This window comes from Vipera ursinii, assembly GCF_947247035.1.
Source record: "Vipera ursinii genome assembly, chromosome: Z".
NCBI classification, from domain to species: Eukaryota; Metazoa; Chordata; class Lepidosauria; order Squamata; family Viperidae; genus Vipera; species Vipera ursinii.
In genome coordinates, this window is record NC_139517.1 from 31,854,920 (window position 1) to 31,877,217 (window position 22,298).

Consider the following 22,298-nt stretch of genomic DNA (forward strand, 5'->3'; position numbering starts at 1 on the left):
AGAAAATTTAGCATAGTAATCGGGCATCCCTAGTGTGAAAAATGTAAGATAAAGTTGATTTTACTGAGTATCTGAATTGATATGTGATTTCCTAAAGTCAAAAAGATAGTGTGAATGAAAAAAAGTACAAAAGAAGAGGAAATTTTCCTTGTTCAGGATGAAAGTTAATTTTCTGTTACTTCTGGCTAATCCTTTATGGACTTTCTGCTGACATCAGGACTTAAAGGATGATGTTTTATGAATTTGTTTACAGATAAGAGATGGGATATGGGGTGAAGGGATAAATGTTTGTAGAGGGGATAAAGAGTTACTAAATTTGTTTATACTTGTGATGAAGATTGATGTCATGTCTTTATTTTTCTCTTTAGTATATTTTTAATTTTATTTCTTTTTTCTGAGCTTTTTACTCCTTTCTGTTCTCTTTTCTTTAATTTTGTATTAAATTTTAGTATTATAATGAAAATTTATTATAATGAAAATATTATAATATTATATAATATTATAATATATAAAAATTCTTAATAAAAATCATAGATACAAACAGGATGAAAGATATAATTTGTGGCAGGAAAAGGAATTAAAAATACTTTAGAACTTGAAGAGAAAATCATCTAAAATCTGAAATTAGCTGTTTGAAGCCTACACATTGAACTTCTGCAGTGCACTAAATCTTCTATGCCAACTCTTGGCTCCTGACTTCATCATCCTATTCCTATTGAATGGCACAAAATTGGTTTCTTCTTCTTCCCCCCTCTGTTCAGTGAATCTTATATTTGAATTATGCCAGCTGGACGTAGGATAGGATTACAACCAAATTCCTGATGCTGGCATCAGTCCAGGTTATGACAGTCTTAGGTATAACTTTAGAATATTATGCCAGTGTTTAGGGGGAAGGGATGAAAAAGAATAGGAGCTAGTGTGAGCAGAAGTGAAAAGTAGCCCTTTAGTTGAAATCTTATGTTTTGGGGAGGTTGCTTCCTCTAAACATTTGAACAGAATATTTATTAAGTTTGCATCCTCCCAGTATTTAGGAAGGTAGTAAAAATTCATCTTTCACCAAGTCTTTTAATTGTTAAATATGTAAATGGTTGCTTTTGTTAAACATATAAATGACTATTTTTTTATTTTGTTTTAATTATGTTCTATAATCTACTGTTTTAACATTGCACATTCTTAAATAGAAGAGTGAGCTAAAATCCAATGCTATACCTTCAATTGTTTGTTTGCTTTTTAAATTCGGGAATCTGCAGTCTTTGGGTGGCTCTAAGGCCACACATGTTGTTTCTGGATATTTAAATGGGAACAGGCCATACTTATCTAGACTGAAATTTCCTGGGTTTTTCCTGAGCTTGGGGAAGAAATTACACTCTATAATAGGAGTCATCTTTCAAGATATATCACTACAGCAACATAAAAGGAGACATTATTTTACAGGAATACTATTCAATCAAGGCTGCCAAGAATCAATAGCTGATGAATCATTTTCTCTCTCTCTTCTTTAAGATTCATAGCTCCTTGTACAGTTCAAGAGTATCTCACTAAGGACGGAGGATACACTACAACTTTTTTGCCTGTCCATTTCTATCATTTGATGTTCATAGCAACATCTTAGACAACCCATAACCCAGTGGGAGTGACCCAGTGCTGGCTTCCCCATTAACTTTGTGGGAAGTAAGGGAGGGAAATGTCTGAAATCACAAACATGTGACTGCAATTGACTGCAGTGATGCTGCAGTGGCCACAACTTTGCGAATGCAACTGGTGTGAAGATCCTTGAAATTTCAATTACATGGAAATAATGAGTCTGGGATTTTGAATGCATCCTTTAAGTTACCAGATTTGAAATACGCTGATTCAAAAATGCTTGTGCTATGGTGAACCATTTGGGCTAACTGAAGGTTACAAATAGACAAGACGAGTTTTGCTAATATACAAATAGGCCCAAAGATCTACTGACAAATATGAGGATAGGAATTGTTCTAGATCCCACTACTTTAATCCTTTCCAGTGGCAAACTTACTTGCCTGAACTTTTTTCTGTTGATTCTAAGAAAATCTTACTAAAATCATCATTTATTTCCCTTTGCTTGGACAAATAAAGAATAGGAAACTGAGTGAAAACATTAAGGTCATTAAGCAAATCATCATGATTGTGACGGACTTACAACCTCTCTTCCACTGCGATTGTTAAGCTAATCATCATCAAGTAAGATATCACATGACCATGATTTCTGATTTTATTGCCACCGTTTCCATTCATTCTGCTTTTTATAAGGCAGTTGCAAAGCACACAAGCAACCATGAGACACTGCTACAATATTAAATGCCTGCCAGTAATGTGAACAAAGGGTCACAGTGCAAGTCATAAATGAGAGCACTGGCCATAAAGTTACTTTTTCAGTGCCATTATAACTTTAAGTAGTTGCTAAACAACAAACTCAGAAAGCATGGTCTTTCTAATATGACTGAAAATAAAATATGTCATGTCACACCCTGTTTAATGACTCAATTAATGGACTCAATTACAATTGTAAGTCAAGGACTACCCATAATGACCTAGTAAAAATCATAATAAACATAGCTTTGACCTGGATACAACAGCAAGTCTTCTGCAATTCCAAGATATGAGACTAATATCTTAGAGCAGGGGTGTCAACTCGCCATGTCATGTGACATGTTGCAACGTGTTGCAACTTTTTTCCCCTTGCAGAAGCTGGGGTGGGCGCAGCTTCCGTGTGACGCATCAGCAACAAAGCATTGGTTAACTAGAGTTCATACTTGCCACAACTAATATCGCCAAAGGTACTCAGGAGTCACAACATGTGAAAGTCTATGTGGTCTCTACCCATGCTTCAATGTAACTCATCCAAGATGTGCTAACGTCCTAGGTAGTCAAACATCATTAAGTCAGGCAATCTTGGTGTAAGATTTAGTTTGTTTAATCACATGAAATCCATTATTAATCTCAGGCACTAGTTCAGAATCTCTCTTCCCCATCTCCCCACTTCTAATATTAGAAGGGAAGAGAAACTCTCAAGTTGATGATATCTAGAACCACCAAGATAGAAGTGATCATTTAGGTCACCGAGTCCAATCCCTGATGGGTACAGGAATCCAAAATAAAGTACAGCCTTATATATGGCTATCTAGTCTCAGCCTAACATATTCAGCAAAAAGAGGCAACTGCTTCCACTATCCAGTTGCTTTTACTTTTAGGGGGTGTTTTCTAACATTCAATCTGCCTTCCTGTAACTTGAGGTCATTATTTTGTTCTTTCACCCTGGAATAGTGGAGAACAGGCTGTGATCTTCCATATGACATCCTTTCATCTGTCTGCAGAGTGATATATCCCTTCTGTATTTTTTCAGGACTATTTCCAGTTCCTTCCATTTCTTTTCATAGAATCTACATCCTAGTCTCTATGTGATCCTTGTCAGAACTTTTCCCAAATTTTGTAAATTTTTCTTAATGTGTAGTGGCCAGAACAGGACACAATACCAGATATAAATCTAGCCAATGCAGAATAAAGTGGAATTATTTTTCCCAGGACCTGAAAACTGTACAGTATTTTTATTTATTTATTTATTTAATGCCATTTTTTGCATTTTTTGCAGCCATATCCCATTGCTGACTGATAATTGTACTCAATTACTATTCCACAAGTGCTAATTATCTTCTGTTTCCTGAATGAATACCTTTGCATTTATCTGTTAAATGTGTCATTTCCAACTCATTTTTAACTTACCATTATTTTATTGTTTTCTATTTATTAATTGTCCCAATTATGTATCATATGCAAAGCTGATCAACATTCTTTCTCTTTCTGTTTCCATTACAAAGATATTAAGGTGATTCTCGACTATGACAATTGGGAATTTCCATTGCTTAGCAAGGCAGCTGTTAAGTGGCATCCAATTTTACGACCTTTTTGCCACAATCACATAGTGAATAAACAAATCTAGCTCCCCTCATTGACTTTGCTTGTTGGAAGCCCCATGAGGAGAGGGTAAATGGCTATTACCTAACCCTGCACCCATTATAAATATGCCAGTTGCAAGCACTTGGATTTTGATTTTTTAATTTTATTTAATTAGTTAATTTTTTTCCATGAGGAATGTGCAAGTTCAAGTCACGCTGTAAGTCACTTTTTTCACTCCACTGTAACTTCAAAAGGTCATTAAATGAGTAATTATTAGGTCAAGAGCTATCTATTAGATTTATATATAAGATTTATTAAACACTTCAATCCTGAAGGACAATAAGTGGTATACAAGATAATATAATAACAATATAGTATAATGGTGATATTTAAACAATAGATAACAAAAATCTTTGTAGCATTTCATTTAGCATAGGTATCCCTTCAAATCTCTATACAATCTCGGTGTTTGTACATGTATGTGTGAGCATACACATTCAGAATCTATCTTTGTGTTAAATAACAAATAGATAAAGTTGAAATTGTACAGTATGTCAAAGGTCAAGGGCCATTTAATCATCTTTTTTCTTTTTTCCATTCTTCCTCCTCTTCCCTCAATTCCATCTCTGCAAAAATAATAACCAGATTTTTTTCCATCGTAATACATGCATAAGCTTTCTGTGACACCATTGTATAGAACAGCTATCCCTAATGTCTTACCTTATTCTGCATTAATTTTCTTTTTCAAGAAATAATATTCAGTTAATAGGAATTTGAGGAGAAAAGCAGCACTGAATGGTAGAAAATTTGAATAAAAGCAATAAAAATACATCTCCCTTTTTAGTCCATCTAGTCCACGATCCCTAATTGTAGCATAGCTGAAGTCTAACATAAAAGGAGAATAATTAGTGACTACAAACAGTAGGCGGGCTTAATTCAGAAGCAGTGAGTCAGCTACTATCAGCATTAATAGGAAGTAACTAGAATGCACCAGCTGCCAAGTTCAGTTGACTGGAGACTCTCGCACGTGGAAAAGAGCAAGAACTCCAGCAACCTGTTGCTATATTAGCTCTGCCAGGCTTGAAAGCTCTTCTAGATATCAGGGGCAGCAGCATTAAGAAACCAGGGTAGGAACATATAACCTAGCACGTCATGGTATCAAAGGCTGCAATCTCACCAAAAGCCATGGAGCCGACAGACTTGGCAAAGTTCTGGGAAAAGCCAGCTGCAACTGAAAATGGGCACGTGCCAGGCTGCAAATCCAATCCAGGCACTGAACATCGTGATCCCATTCTTTTATTATTCTCATTCCCCAGTGGATAAAGCCAAGTTTCTCAAGCACAAAGCAAAGACCAGCAGCTGCCTGGAGAGCCACTGTGCAGGCTTCCGGGGCACTTTCTGGCTAGGGGAGGTTTTTTTACACAAGCTTTGGTAGCCCCTATGATTTACACTCCTGAATTGAAGGCAGATTTCATATGCATCAAGCAGTGCAGGGTGAAAGGCTCCTGGTCAGAATTCCAACAAGGCACACCTTTTCTTTGGAACACTCCCTTCTACCCCCTCCCTCCAAGCGCCAACCAGCATCCTGTGACAACCCCACCCCCATGCTCCATGCCCATGTGACATAATCCCAGAGGGATGCTCCTTGCTTTCTCCTCCGAAGATTGTTGATCGTATCCACCCTATCATATCCTGCGGGTGCTACTTAGGTACTCTTTAGGCAACCAACAGACCTGCACTCAAAATGAATTCACAAGTAGTCCTCAACTTATGATTGGTCACTCACTCTCTGGTCATCTGCCGTTTTTACCAGAAACAAGTAAAAACTGTCCCGTAGCAAACAATGGACTTGCTTAACAACCGCTACATTCACTTTATGACTGCCTTGTTCACTTAATGACCACTGCAAAAAAAGGTCATAAAATCAGGTCCAATCACATAAAGTTTGGCTTTAGGACTGTCACAAGTTATGATTGTAATTGTGGGGCTCAATTATGGTTGTAACTTGAGGACTATCTATATTAGTACATCCTACCAATCAATTCTTTTCTGAATCAGCAAATGCTGCTAACATATCACTCCTTGCTTCCTCCATTACTGTTCAACAACATCTAGAATCTTGTTTCTCAATCTTGGCAACTTCAAGATCCTATCCAATAAGGATCCAATCTCTCCAGGGTTCCAATCCAATAGGACAACGCTTATGTTCTTATGCAATTTAGAGGCCATCAAATTCCATTAAACTCTTGTGGTTTACAATATTAAAAGCAATGAACAATCAAATTTAAACAAAACCTCAAATGTGTATAAATTATAAATTTTATATTGGATAGTCCTGAGGGAGCAGTCAGGTTTTCAAAGATTTCACGATAATCTTCGGAGCTGTTCCAGAAGGCATATGCCACAACAGAGAACAAATCAATCTAGAGTGAAGGGATCTGGTGTATATTGACTCTGCCTGATTGTACACATGGGTAACTTACAAATAGGTAACTTAGCTCCTAAAAGAATAGGTAGATGTGTTAAATTATTACATTAGTAGGTTTGTCAAACTCCGAAGGTCTTTATGCTTTAGCAATAAGGCAAAGGCAATGCCCACTATTATATATTTTATTTTGTCAACAGTGGTGATAAAGCCAGCAGGAGCTCAATAACATGGCCACTATTTTCTTCATCCTCCAAAATTAGCCACACTGATGACTAGGCAGCCAGGAAGGAGGGAAAATGGCAGTTATTTTAGAAAAGGGAAAAAAGAAAAAGGAGCTAAACTCAAAAACAGAAGCTATCCTTTTATCATACTCATGAGAGTATGCCTCAGAATTGGACAGACATCTGAGAGTATCACTTTCTTAAAAGAAGCAGAAGGATTAATAATTATAGCTGATTTCATGCGGAATGTGGTTGCGTGCAAGCACCTGCAGATTTTGGTACTCCATCAGAGATTTTTTGGGGGGGGGGAGAGTGGGGAGAGCAGGGGCAGTGCAAAAACTTGTTTGCGTTGTACAGGAAGTCCTCAACTTACAACCATAATTGAGCCCAAAATTTCTGTTCCTATGCTAAGTGAGACATTTGTCACGTGGGTTTTGCTCCATTTTACGACTTTTCTTGCAACAGTTGTTAAATGAAACACTGCTATTATTAATAACACAGTTATTAAATATAATTGGCTTCCCCATTGATTTTGCTTGTCAGAAGGTTATAAAAGGTGGTCCCTGGGATACCGCAATCATCATAAATATGAACAGGTTGCCAAGTGTCAAATTTGTATCATATGAGCATGGGGATGCTGAAATGGCCGTAAGTATGAAAAATGGCTACTTCTTTCAGTTTTGTTGTAACTGCAAATGGTCACTATGAACTGTTGTAAGTCAGGGACTATCTGCACAGCATCTTTTTAAACAATATGCAGCCAGCTAATTGGCTAGCTGAAAAAATGACCAAAACTTCTTTCAACAGTCTTTGGGGTTATCAAGCGATTGTCTCTATCATAATTTTTAAACCTCCAATGAGCTGGGACTTCAACTTCTGAAATTCCCTTGGACAATACTTGCCTGTTGTATTAGTTCCAGGGATTGTACATTATCTATGGCAGTGTTTCTCAGCCTCAGTAACTTTAGATTGTATGGATGTCAACTCTCAGAATTTCCCAGCCAGTGTACACCTTAAAGTTGCTGAGACTGAGAAATGCTAGGCTTTTTGCTACAATAGGAATTCAAAACATTTGCAGGTTGACTTTCACTGCATTCTTGCTTTAACAATATCATAGCTATATAGCCTGTAAGAAACTGATGAGATATTCAAGAAAATACAAATGAAAAAAATAAAGAATGCTCTAATTCAGTACTTCTCAAACACAGGTAAATTCCCAAAATTAAGTAAAAGTGGGCTTTCAGTAACAACATACAGACCCATTACCCAATCACAACGGGGGAAGTGTTTTACCTACATTGGGTAAAAAGGACTTTCTGAAAAACGATTTGGCCATTGTGAAGCAAAAAGTTTAGGAAACACTCCTCTAACCCATTTTGGGAACAGTTATTTCTAATTTGTGCTCTTCAGATATTTTGATTATAATTTCCATTACTTGTGCTGACTGGTACCCATGGAAGTTGCAATCCAAAGCGTGCAGAGGAAGAGGAACAAGTATTGTACAAGCAGAAACAGTTGTACAAGGGATGGCAACAGAATACCAAACTGATCTAATTATTTTAACACATGTGCCCCGGTCCCACCCACCCCTCCACCAGAGACCCCAGATCCCCCTCAGCCTGCTTGGGCCCCACAGGTGGCCCTGATCCAAGTGATGTCGAGCTGGCCATGCCCACCCCAGCCACCACCACCCACAATAAAATCAATGAGCTGGAAGAGCAAAAGGAGTCTTGGGAAAACTCCTCCCCATTCAGTTAAAATAATCCCTCATTGAATGTGTCCTATCCTACCCTATGTATTAAAAGAATCTATTAATTCAAAATAAGTGGAACTTGCACAAAAGTCTGCAACCAGACTCCAGCACACTCCATTCTATGCCCACCTACTGTGGTTTTCTGTTCTTCTCCACCTCCCAAGAGTGACTACTATATGACTCTGGGGGATGCTCAGTCCCGATGGAGAAGGAGACCCCCATTCCCCCCCCCCACTGAGATGTTGTTTTCGAAGAAGTGCTATAGTTGGCAATATTTGTGGTTGCCCCACAAATTGATACCTTTCTGTTATGCAGAAATGCTGCCTACTTGAGCCAGAGTGAGCAGAAAGATCATAGATAGAGCAGGGTTTATTGGCAGTTCTCTGGGTAAATTGCAAAAGGTCAGTAAGGATTTTAATTCCTCATATTATTTAACAATAGCGAGAGATAAAAGATTAACACAGAGTTAAAATAAACATGCTGGGTAACAACCAATCCTACACTTTTATATGAAAGGATTGAGTTGAAATGACTGACTACATGTCAGCCAGTCCCACAGGGTGTTAATAATAAATTGCCTATAATTTATGCAGTGAAGGATCAAATCAAGAAGTGCCGTCATGAATTACATATTTATAATTACTGACCAGTCTAAAATTTCTCCTGGCAAAATCTTTTTATGACAGATAGAAAAAGAGATGTTTTATTTAGATAAAACATTTAAATCATGTTTTGAAAGACCATTCCACAATACCTAAAATATGATAGTAGCCTATTTTAGGTTCATCATTTGGGTAAGCCCCAGAGCTGAAATAAAATCCTCCAGGCCCAAGTCCAAGACCTCATTTGTAGAACAGCAACTGTCAAACTATTTACTAATCTAAATCTCTTAATTGCAATATGAAGAAGAAAATCCACATCTGACTGATCAACTACGTTTGGGATCAGAAAATAATCCCCCTTCTGTTTTCTGGAAAACAGTTAAGATTGGCTAATGACCAACTGAGACTTCTTTATCCAGAGCCACTTCTGTTACTAACACATTTCTATGCCACGCTTGCCTTTCATGCTAAAGTACAATATGGAGACTATAAGTAGAGGAGGTGAGGGTTAGGAGTTGAAAGATTATAACCTTGCGAGCAGGTACATGTACTTTGGTCCATATGTCAGGCTTCTTCCAGATCTGAACCTTTGATTTTTGAAGATAATATCCACATGGAGTATTTCTGCTTTTTACAGGAAGGTGGGAAGAGGGAAATGACTATGGTTATACAAAAAAGATATCTCGTTCCCTCTACAGATAGTCCTTGATTTACAACAGTTTGTTAGTGACCATTCAAAGTTACAACAGCACTGAAAAAAGTGAGTTATGACCATTTTTCACATTTATGACCCCATCGCAGCATCACGTCACATTATCAAAATTCAGATGCTTGGCAATTGACTCATGCTTACAACAGTTGCATTGTCCCGGGGTCATGTGATCACCATTTATGACCTCCTGACAAGCAGAGTCAATGGGGAAGCCAAATTCATTTAACAACCATGTTACTAACTTAACAACTGTAGCAATTCGCTTAACAACTGCAGCAAGTAAAGTTGTAAAATAGGGGAAAACTCACTTATCAAATGTTTCACTTAGCAACAGAAATGTTGGGCTCAATTGTGGTTCTAAGTTGGAGACTACCTGTATATGAATGACTCTATGGAACTCCCTGCTACCAGATTTGTTGATAAGGCCTCTGCCAAAGGGGGAGTAGAGTAGAGTAGAGTAGAGTAGAGTAGAGTAGAGTAGAGTAGAGTAGAGTAGAATAGAATAGAATAGAACAGAGTAGAATAGAATAGAATAGTCCAGTCCCCTGCTCAAGAGACCGTCTAGCCTCTTCTTAAATATCTCCAAGGCAAGCTGTTCCACTGGTTGATTGTTCCCACTGTCAGGAAGTTTCTCCTTAATTCCAGGTTGCTTCTCTCCTTGAGCAGTTTCCAAACCATTGTTTCTTGTCCTGCCCTCTAGTGCTTCTAATTTAATTTTTCCATGGGGCTGAGGATCACTGATAAGAACTTTAACAAGTGTTAGGAACGAAGAGATAGTGAGTTTCGTATAATAGTTAAAAGTACCAGGCTAGGAACCAGAGACAATGAGTTCTACCCCGATCTTAGGCATAAAGCAACTAGGTGGCCTTGGCCAGTCACTTTCTCTCAGCCCTACAAAGAAAATGGCAAACCATTTCTGAAATCTTCCCAAGAAAACTGCAAGGACTGGTCCAGGCAGTCACCAGGAGTCAAGACTAACTTGAAGGCATCAAAAAAAAAATAAGATAAAAATAGAAGCATTGGCAGTAGGACATTTTACTCGGTCAGCCACCATTTTTGGAACAGAAAGATCCTGGCATCATCTCTACTGTGCTACCTTGTGGAGATCCCTTGAGTGGTATTCCATCTTCCAAATAAACTGGATCAGGCAATATAATGGTACAATCACATTTTGTTTGATCCTATAAATCCGCTGGCTCTTGTGCGTTGAAAGGACATAACTCCATGATAGAACAAAATCAGCCCAACTTATGGAAAATCTTCAGATCTCAGTAACCCCAGATAGGGCCAAAACTCTGTTCTGAAATCTTGGACAGCTGTTGCCACTCAACATTGGCTATTCTGTCCTAAATGCATCAATGGTCTTACTTAGTTTAGGCAGCTATTCCTATATGCTTAATCTGTCCCAGAGGCATTGCTGGAGGATCTCTTAAGACTGTCAATGCAGTACTGACTCCATAGCCATGTTCCTTTGCCAGCTGTGGCCCTTTTAGCAGACAGATATGGGATTTTTTTTCCTTCCACTTTTGTTCTTGTTCTGTTTTCTTTTAAAAGCTTTTATCTTGCTTTTTCCTTTTTCTGGATTATTCTCCCTCTAGCCCCACATTTGCTTCTCTAGCTAATTCCACCCCCTATCTAGCTAATTTTCTTTTGTCCTTTTTTTGGTCCTGTTTGTTAATATAAAATAGTCTGCTTACGAGCAAAAAGGCACGTCCATGGAATCTTGTATGTGGATAAAAAAATTCAATCCTTGATGATTCAACCCATTCTCTCCAGCATATCCTATGTCTAGATTCAATGTCTCTAAAAGTCCAGCTAAATCTTGAGTGAAAAGGAAAAAAAACCCAAAAGGTACAATAGACAATGCTTGAAATACCCCTTTTTTGTTAACATATAGTAACCGTATGCTTGGAACTACTACAGACATTCATAACAGCTAATAACATGTTACACTAACCTTTTATATGAAAAAGACTCTACAAACATGAAAATATCATATGCACACGCACACACACATATCCTTCTTTCTTCTCCCAATCAACATTATTTTTAATTTAGGCAATTCAGGAATCATAGTTTCAATATGATGTAGTCCATTGTATGCAAATTCTTGTTTTGTTCATGTAATTAATGAGGAATTTGTCTTCACTTTCATTGCTAGCATACATGTAATAGCCCACTGGAAACTGTAGAAACTGAAATTAAATCAATCAATACACACACACACACACACACACACACATACACACACACACCAAGGATAATATGCTATGATATTAAAAAGTTTCAAAGTCATCTCAAGGTGCGCCACAAGAAGGACAAGGAATCTATTTTAAGATGCTACATGATTCTTCAGTATTACTGTTTGAAACATGACTATGTTATGGCATACCAGCATTATGGATACCAGCGCTAAATGCTTTAAGCACCTGGCTACCAATGCTAAGTATCTGCACCTTTTTATATGGCATGTATGCATTGACTGGGACCTGTGTGTTGCTGTCATCACTGTAATTAGATCAGAGTGGTAACCATTTCAAATAAATTATTCTAGTGATAAAAGCTGTGGCCTTGAATATTAGCATATTTTTTTAAAAAAAAATGCGAAGCAGCCTACATGCTGGAAAACATGCTGAAATTTTCCTATTTACTATGTATAAAATTTTGGAATTTATAGTTATTCTACATCTTCAGAAAATTGATTAAAGTTACTATCCTATTGAAAATCATTAAAGTCTAATCCATTATTAACCCAAGTAATTCCCTTTAGTAAGTCCTACACATTTTAGTGAGGCTTATTGTAAGCTAACTGGGTATACATACTCAGTACTTTATGTGCTATATTTAGTTGTAGTTCTTACAAATTTTTTGAAGCTAAAACAATATATAGTAATCACCTCTGGTATTATAGCAGGAAGATCATTTTTCTATCATGACACCAGCAAGATTTGAGGTGAAGAATTCTTTATCTATGGGTCATATTACTAAGCCATTATGCATACCAATTCTTACTTTAGATTTATTCTGAAGTTCAAGCTCTCATAATCCACCTATGAAGATGATTAGTATTATTATTATTTCACCAACAAGGAACAGCAAATATGAAACGTATTACAAGAATGCAATTTCACAGGATTCCAACTTGCAATTTTTCAAGGCATTTGTATCTCAGGAATTATGTTCATTCATTTAATTCTCCAGTCTAGGCTTGGCAGTGCTTTTAGCTGGTCAATGGATTTCAGCACAAGGTGGAAAAATATGCTTTAATTCAACCAGTCTTTAATACTTACATATGCAATTTGATCACATACATATATTCATATATCTGAGCAGGTTAACACACTATTCCTTAGATGAAGTTATTTATTTTCCTAATTTAACTTCCTTTTTTTCTTTGCAAACCTAAAGGGTTTTTTTACTAGTGGAAAAAAATCTGTTTTAACTAGATGAAACAGGTTGCAACTTCCTATTTGCTTCCCTTGACACTTAAAATTATAAAAACTCAGCAAGGTTGCAATTTCACATGAAGTTATCTTCTGAGTAAACTTTGTCAGGATTGCACTTCAAATGTCTATAGTACAATATAACTCATCTGTCTGATTAGAGATATATTTCTGTTAAATTTTCAAAAGCAGGGTGTGCAACATCTGTGGGTAAAAAGACTACAACACTCTAACAGAAGTTAACTACCGTAATGATCCTGTGAAATCCCCAGATAGAACACAATCAACTTTTTCTGAACTTGTATTGGTTTTAGGGAGGCTTTAAAGGTATGTATGGGAGCAGACCTCTCAAAGGCAAATTGTCTTATTCTCTGTTAACCTCTCCCAAACCAAAATTAAGCCATTTTGCCACTGAATTCCTCCAGCATAATTCTGATTGCTGCAAGTGACATAGGACGTCTATCCTTAACCTAAAAAAATAAGAAAGCAATTTTTTTCCAAAAATATGTGAAGTTTCTTTTATGCGGATCTATTATGCCTAAAGCATGGGAACATTAGCACATATCCAATAATGGCATAAAATATGAAACATGCAATATCCCAAACAAAATCATGATGTTTTATTTCTATACCAGGAACTTGTTTCTCAGGGTCTTTCTCATACCTACATTTCCATGTTGGTTCCATAACAGAGTGGGATTATTTTGAGAGTTCATTCTTAATTTTATTTCTGAACAGCAATGGGAAGTCAGCATTCAGCTGTCCCTCAAATTCTTGGACTTGGAACCAATTCATAGTACATACATGCAAAGTCCATATATAATTTTTATCTTGCTTGCTTTTATTTAAAGTTTATTACTACAAGCTAATTCAGTTCATAAACTGGCCTTATTTCTTGCCTATGCAAAAAGATAACAAGTTAAATCTTGCAAAGGTTTCTATAGATAGCAAAACAGAAAAAAACATAGAATAATATATTTAACATATTTGCATGAATGCTTTTAACAACAAGAAGATATTTCACCTTTTGCTGAAGCTATTATAGTTGACGCAAACAAGTGTAATCTTAAACTTTTTATTGGAACACAATGAATATAAATGTAAATTGTTCCTTTAAGCTTTATGTTGCAAATCTGAAGACTTTTACCATGGAATATAGATGGCAAAATCTAAACGGATTAATAAAGGACATATTTATTTTCTGTACAGACCACCACAAATTCTACCAACTTCAATTGAAGCTATACAGGATTACACAAACATCCACTGAAATATTTCATCCCCCTTTTTTTACAGAACCTTGAATATTTATATTCATCTTTAAAATGTTCAGTGGTACTCAACTGGCAAGACATAGCAGTCCAGATAGGACATAGGATTTTTTTTTTTAAAAAATGTAACATAAATGAGCAGATAAATAAGAGAATACCTTTTACTATATAAATGATTTTCTTAGACAAAATTGTTCTTTTAGATCTATCATGATGGGACCCACACGCTTTGAAAAGGATGGAAGCCACAGGGCAACTTCATTATTCACTAACTTATATAACATTTTATCAACAGGAAGTATCAGTATATAAACAAACACACACATCCTGATGTATTTTAAAAATCGTTTTGTAGGCAACAAGATTTAAAACCATACTTATTTCTAATTTGCTAAAAACATGCTTCTGAAACCATTTCTTTTACTTCAATTCTTAAAGATTTATTCTGTTTAGGCTAGTTTCTTCCAATCCTCTTATTTGGAATGCTTGCTTGATGGTTGTATTTAATTTCCCCTCCTCTTGTTTTTTTACCCATTCTTATTTGTTCTTCTCCCCCCAACCTCTCTCTAATTCTATCCACTTCAATCTTTTCAGAGAAAGACAACCCCGCCCCTAACCTCCAAACATTTTTTAACATTCTTGAGTTCTTAAAACATCTCTGAGGTTGTTTGAATTAACTCTTTCCTTCACCAACAGAATTTTGCTGCTTTTTAGAGACAAAATTGCAAATTTTCTCCAACTTTTTTTCTCTTTCAATAAATGATGAACTGAAAGCGCTCCTGTCTAACACACAGCCTTCTTTTTCTAAATCTATGCATATTCAAGTTGCAAATTAAAGCACACTTTCTTGGGACAGTTCTTTTGAATCAATGCAACTTTTTTAAAATTTAAGATTGAGTAAAATTATCATAACCTAAAAGTTATTTATAAAAAAGGAAAACATTTACCTCAAAACGCATTTGTTATCTAATTAAGCTAGATATACGATCTCAAATTTGTTTCTTTTAATGAATGGCATACAAATTTTAAAAATAAGTAAAATCAAATTGTACTTTTCAAGAGCCAATTCAATAAAATGAAGAAAGGTTTTTAAAATAACTTTCCATACTAATAAATTTTAAGATATACTAAATGCTTTCTTTTTACATTTTTTGCATCTGATTCAATAAATATTTAAGCTAACCAAAACTATTCTCCTAGACAAGCTGAATTTCTCATTTTCTAATTCAGCCATCCCCAACCTATACTTTCCGGACATAGTGAACTAAAACTCCCTGCCTGCATGAATCATATCAGAAGGGGATTCTGGGAACTACAATTCAATGCATCTGGAAACAGTGTGAACAAGGCTCAAGAATGTTAATCATGTTTTTTTAATGAAATAAGCAGTGTGTGATTTATTTTATATTGATAACTTGAAAGATATAGAGAGCTATTCCTAGGTATTTCTTTACCTAAATTACTGGCAAAATTTATAAGTTTTGATAAGTGGTGGAAAACATATCTCACTAGATACATTATTATTGAGACTATTCTAAACATTCTGAATTAACTAGTTCCTCCTCTGGGTATTATTCCAAACAGGAAAATCAAGTCCCATGACAAGTTGAAAAAGACACTCACACATACTTGAAACTCCACCTATCAATCCAGTACAATCAACAATCTATTTTTATAAGAATTAAATATAAATTATCTTGGAAGAAATCATTATAGAAACTTCATTATTTTTGAGCACAGGGTTCAAAATGTATCAAGGAAATCTATAAATAAAATATTAGCATATAGTAAATGATACAATCTAAAATTTTGGGCAGATTTTAAACCTTGAACCCAAACATTGCAATTACTGAGAAGGATGTGTTAATATTAATTTAGGAAAATATTTGATTTTTTTTAAAAAACTTATCTCTTATATTTATAAGCATTGAAGACAATGCACTAAGTACACAGTTCTGCAATTGATTAATTTTCATATATTGGTTGATTTCAGCATTATAAAATAATCAAGAGTAAACTTCCTTTTCTTCCCCCTCCTCCAGCTACCAATCCCCCACAATATTTATTTTTTTTCACAGTGGAATTGGCTTCCTGAATGTATTTCTGTTAGACCTCCCTTAACACCATACATATTCTGTATATTAAGCTACAAACACTGTTTACAAATATTACTGTTCATCCATTATACTAAATACACACTACTGGTTTAATAAATTAATCAAACACATTTTGGAACTCTTGCAATGTCTCAGAAAACTGTTTTTTTTTAGTTTTTAGTTTTCCAGCAATACATTTAGTTTTTAGTTTTCCAACAATACATTCTATATAAGGTTTGGAAGTCCAAGAAGTATGAGAATCAGTGTGAACACAAGATCAGGAAATTGTGATGTCAATCATGCACAAAAATAATCTTTTGAGTTACATTAACAGGCAGCTATCCTTCCCCCTATTAGATTCTTCCCAAAAAAGAATCACAATTTCTAATATTAATATACTTTGTACATTTTATGTTCACTTTCTAGGATTTATATGACTAAAGAGTAATTCCAACTTTTTTCTGAAGGAAAAAGCTGTTTGTTATAACATACTTAGTGAAAGCTTCCAAAATAAAACTAGATAAGCAATATAATAAACAAAAGATCAAAAACGTATAAAATCCAATAACACTACATAAAAACATACATACACAAAAATATGAAGTGTTGACAGAAATAAGTAGAAAGCAAATATTTTTTCATATCCAAAAAAATGGGCCAATAAATTTCTAATTTGCTCAATTTTAACAAGAATTTAAAATCAAAAAGGTTGATTTAAAAAAAACACACCATTGCACAAGCAAGTTGAATGTTGAAATTGACATAAGTACCCTTGCAATTTAAGCCAAAGAACAGATTATAAAGAGTAATAATATCTATCCGTAATTTAATTGTTTCTTTAATGCATCCAAAGTAATTTGGGGTAAAAAGAAATAAACAACCAGTTTACCAAGGCTTTTAAAAGTGTTTGTTTTTCAAGTAATTTAGTTCAAGTATATACATTCTTCTTGCAACTTAGTTTTGTTTATACCAGCTTAGCATTTCTAACACATTTTATCTTATCTGTCACATTTCAACATAGATAAATTCAAAGAAAACAAATAACTGGATTACCTTTGTTTTTTAGGGACTGAGTGTTCAATCTCAAGTTGTTTCCCATGCAACTCCACTTTGCCTAAAAACACAAGTTTGCTTTTTTAAAAAAAAATACTGAAAAAGGAAAAGGTGGATATCAAAGGTCATATAACTCAACTTCTACTCCTTCCCTTACTCTTCATGTTTTAATTCAACTGAGGGGAGGATTCAGGTGCATTTTACCATAAAAACCCCTGCCTGACCTTCTTATCTTTCTACTCTTAATTAAAAAAAATTAATGGATTTCAAATGGAGAATATAGGATTAAAAAAATGAACAGATTTTTTTCAAGGACAACATTTAACTCATTTTCATCTACACATTACAAGATCTGTTTCACCAGGGAAAGAAAGAAAGAAACCAGGAATGGTAAGGCCTATTCCGATGTCCAACTTGCTTGCCTTTCAAGATAATTCATATCATCTTTTCATTTTTTTAAAAAAAGATAAATTAAAACATTATTCAGTTGAGAAGAAGCTGACATTAAAAAGGGCCAGAACTCTGATGTGGTATTTGAAATAGGGAACAAAACATCTGGTCTCAGCAAAAGTCAACATTAGGTTGCTCTGCTAGTTCTGTCTGCTTCTCTTGTCTCAAATCTCTAAACAGCATGGCGACCTTCAGGCTAATACACCCATCACATGCCCCAGGAAACCCCTGTTTAAATCAAAATGGCCAAAGTCCAACACCTCCCCTCCTTTTTCCCCACTTCCCACTCTAAAGTACCACACACGCTTAAAATGCAAAAATACAACACTGAATTGCTTGATAAATCCCAAATGGCATTGAAAGAACGCAGAGTGGGACAGCTTTGATCCCAAAGTAGATATTAAAGTGATGGAGAGTTTTGTTTATTTGTTAAGAGATGACTAATTTGGGGAGTAAAAATGGGGCGGGGGTTTGCTTTCTGAAGGGGAAAAAAAATCACCCATTCCCCTACATACAGACAAATGGAATATTAATTCAAGGTTTGCCAAATGAGATTTTGTTTATAGGAAAGGCCTGTTTTATGTAATATGATAGTAGAAGAATAGGGGTACTTTATTAAGTGAGGAGGACATTTTGGCTGGTTAATAAAAACAAGAGTCCTCTAGAAAGCCTATGGAAGTTGATAAGAAATTGTAGGCCCAACAAGTTAAAAACACTCGCCACCTAGTTCAATACTCGAGAAAAGTGGGAGGGGGAAATCGAAAGATTGACCCCCTCCCAGTGGTTGAAGGGAAAATACGAAACGAAAGTAACTTTCATTGATGACTACAGAGAGCTAAAGAAAGAAAGGGCGGAAGCACGAGTACGAGCAAAGTGTGGCTGCCTGGTCGCATCTTTGTACACCACGTTTTACGAGTCTTTCCACACACAAAAAAAAAAAACCCGGCCCGCTAGTATTTGCGGTTCTGAGTGATAGTATGCGTTTTATAAAATTACGCTGGTTTGCTTTTTTTTTTTGTAAAACAATTGTTCATTCCAAAATCCCAAAGGCTTCCAGAGGGAAAGGGGAAAAAAGAGATGAAAAAGACAGAACGAGCGAGCGATAAATCCATTGGCTTACCAGAAAAAGTTTCGATGGCTTTCATAGCCCATTGCTCATCTGGGCAGTCGACAAAGGCGTAGCCAGACTTCACCAAGAACTGGCCAGAGAAGGATATTTTGTGGTCGTTGAAGACTTTCTCCAGATCCGCCGGAGTCACGTTCTCGTTGAGGTTTCCAATATACAGCTTGTTCATGGCTGATGCGTTTTGCACAAAATGCTGGGTAGGTCCAAAACGGGAGTGAGTCACGGGAGGTGGGAGGGAAGGAAGAAAATAACTCACATACACCGGGTGGGGAGAGAGGGAGATGAGTAGGCTTTCCGAAACTTTTAACAATTGCTTTATATTTTAAAAGTTTCTTATTCTATGTTGGGGGCCTAGCAAAGTAAGAAAAACCGGCTATTTTGGCTGTGGGAAGGAAAGGGGGAGGGGGATAATGTAAGATGAAAAGGGGGGGAAATGTTCCCTGTTTTGAATCAATGGGGCCGGTTGATTTGGATGCAAGTTCGTATGGCGGGCTTGGGAAAATGGCTCTTTTTTTTCCAGTGGCCCCCCAACTCCTTTTGAGTCGCAACTCATGTGTGTCGCACACGCGCGCGCGCACACATACACGCACACCAAGAGAAAGAGGCAAAGGACGTCTCCGACTGCGAGGCAGGACTTAGCGCCGCCCCTAAATAAAATCGACCTGGAAAAATGAGTGAAAATGTTTGCAAGAGGAAGCCACGTGGTGGAGCCAAAAAAGGGGCGGGGCACCCTTTCTACACATAGAATACTCCTGTTCCGAGGCATGTTGTCTTTTCTCAACCTTACTGAGTTTTTTTATTTACAGTTTCCATCGGTTCTCCTGCGATGAGAATTTTTTTCCAAACGAGCGCATTTCTTCAGCGAAGCGCAGCCGTAGGACGCTAATTCCTGGTTTCCTCTCCCTGCTAGGAGGACCACAGCCCAGCCTCCGTCGCAGACCCCTCCTGTTTTTATGGCCTGCTCTCACACCCTCCCCCCAGCTTCTTTGGTTGAGATTTTCTGGGTGTAAACTTAATCGGAGTTCTGCTTCCCTAGAAAGTAAAGACAGCGAAGGGGGTGGAAGGTGGCGCTTAGTGTGTGGGCGCATCAGACCCGACTTTTGTTTGCTGTTTTTCAGGCTTGGGATCACGTTAGTGAGAAGGGATTTTAAAAAAGTAGGGATTGGCCAAATGCAATCGCGGGAATAGGTGACGCGGGACAAAGGGTATGTGAAGGTGAACCTCCTTTACCCATATAAATTGAGAGACGCGAGTCTTCAAGAGCTAAAACCAGTACAATGGGAACTTGGGGTATAGGAGAAAACTGCTTGAGTGCCGAAATCGCATTTGCTTCCAAGTTGATCTTTATTTGCGCGTGCCACCATTTTAGTGTTGACCACAACAATAAGGTGGAAAAGCTTTTTCACTTTTGTAACAAATAGTTGCAAATACCTATACAGTTTCTGCGCGAAAGCAAGCAAGAGACAGCGTCTGGAAGTTATTTCCGTACCGGCACGCCACGGTGTTCCTTTGCAACCACAAGGAGATTTCTTAAAACCGTGTTGTTTTTTCACAAGAGAGGCTTGGCTCGGAGGTCCCCTTTTTCGCCTCAAATGCCGACGTTTAAAATGGGAGGAAAGATGGGAAATCTTGTTCTCCCACTCCTCTCGTCGGAATGGATGAAAAAAACCCGCTAGACTTGCCCTATACCTTGTTCCTTCAAACTGCCTCAGCCTTAAACGACTGTCCTGTTTTTCCGCACCTTAAATTTGTAGGGCGAGAAGGCTGATTGGTTGGTTTCTTGCTTCATCAACTCTTTACTGCCCGATCAAACAATACAAATACTTTAAAAGGAAGGGGGGATGACAAGAAAGGAGGGGCAAGGGCTTCCGAGATAGGCGCGCAAACACTCCACGAATGGACATTAGTAAAAGATCTTGAAAAATATATTTCTCCACCAACCAAAAGGGCGGCGAGGGAAGCCGCTTCCGCTTAACCCTTATGCCGCGCGAGGCAACATGTGCACCTTGTCTCCCCCACCCTACCCCACCCCCTTGAAGCGCCCATCCATCTTCGGGGGCGGAGGCGAATTCATTTATTGAAAAAGGCGCCTTGGTTGGCATAGAAAGGGGAGGTCTGCGGAGAGGTCTTATTGATCCGCGAGACGGAGAAAAGTAAATGTGTTGCGCGCCGAAAAACATTTGAATTCAGCTTTGAATCTCCCTTTTTACAATCCAGTTGGATAGCACGCCTGTCTAGAAACGTCCCATTTTGCGCAATGGTCCAAGAGCTTTTAAAGACCGCTATTTAGTGTTGCCGGTACAATACAAGAAAGTCCCGTGAATTCTTTAGGGCTTTCTTGTTCCTACGCAGGTAGAAAAATCGCGCGGCTTCGCACCCGACTTTGGCGAGCTGAAAGAAGCCGACAAGATCCAGGCAGAACAAGGAAGCTTTTCTGAATAGGGAGTGGAGGACAAAGGAGAAGATGGTGGATGCAACCCTCCTAGTCGCTACCCCACCCCCAGCCTCACTTTTAATGCTCTTCCATCTTCTCAAGGAGGAGGGGATGGAATGAAAGGATTTAGTCACGGCAATAGCTAACTTGCCTCTGAAGAGGCGCCAACTGTCCCTCAGCAATGTGGGTGCCTACCATTATCAAGCAGAGATGGAAATCTTTAAACTAAAGCATGCCAGTAACAACCCACCAATCCAGAGACTGGCAGGGGGAGGGGCGGGGAAGGGAAATGGAAGGGGGGATGGGGAGCTTGTATCGTCGGAATGTGCTGGCCCTTTAAATGGCTGCATGCTCTTTCTTCCAAAAAACCGGCTAGAGTAAAACTTTCATTTGGATTCTTGATTTGCACAGGGCTTATGAATGGAAGACTTGAGTCCTTATAATGAACTCGCAGTGAGGTTGCCAGAGGTTGCTTTGTTTTGTTTTAAAGCAAAACAAGACTTTAACCAAAAATCCCATTACAACTATTGAGGGTGAAAGGTGGGCAGGAGAGATCGATTTTCTAATTGAACTAGAAATTTGATCTACAGAGAACAGCAGCCTTGAAATTCCGTTCTGCTTTTAGAAATACGAAGTAGGGCTCCTAAAATGGTAGCGATCAGGGGCTTTGATCTTTTTAAATCTTCTGGAGAGATTGGATGAATAAAATTTATAGTAATGGGGATCTAGACAGAGATAATCCTTAAACGTTATTTTTTTTACATTAAGGTGTACAAATGAATTCGAATTTT

The 22,298-nt window shown here is 37.2% G+C and overlaps 1 protein-coding gene across 2 annotated transcripts in view; it reads right to left on the reverse strand.

Moving 5' to 3' along the window:
• Positions 1 to 19,242, reverse strand: part of IGF2BP1 (insulin like growth factor 2 mRNA binding protein 1) — a gene marked incomplete at both ends in the record, with an annotated part of 80,665 nt that extends 61,423 nt beyond the window's left edge. For both annotated transcript variants that reach the window (XM_083377322.1, XM_083377321.1), the window contains 2 exons: positions 17,498 to 17,558; positions 19,068 to 19,242. In XM_083377322.1, the coding sequence (XP_083233448.1) occupies positions 17,498 to 17,558; positions 19,068 to 19,242 (236 nt within the window). The remainder of the gene's footprint in view (positions 1 to 17,497; positions 17,559 to 19,067) is intronic.
• Between the last annotated feature and the right edge of the window lie 3,056 nt (positions 19,243 to 22,298).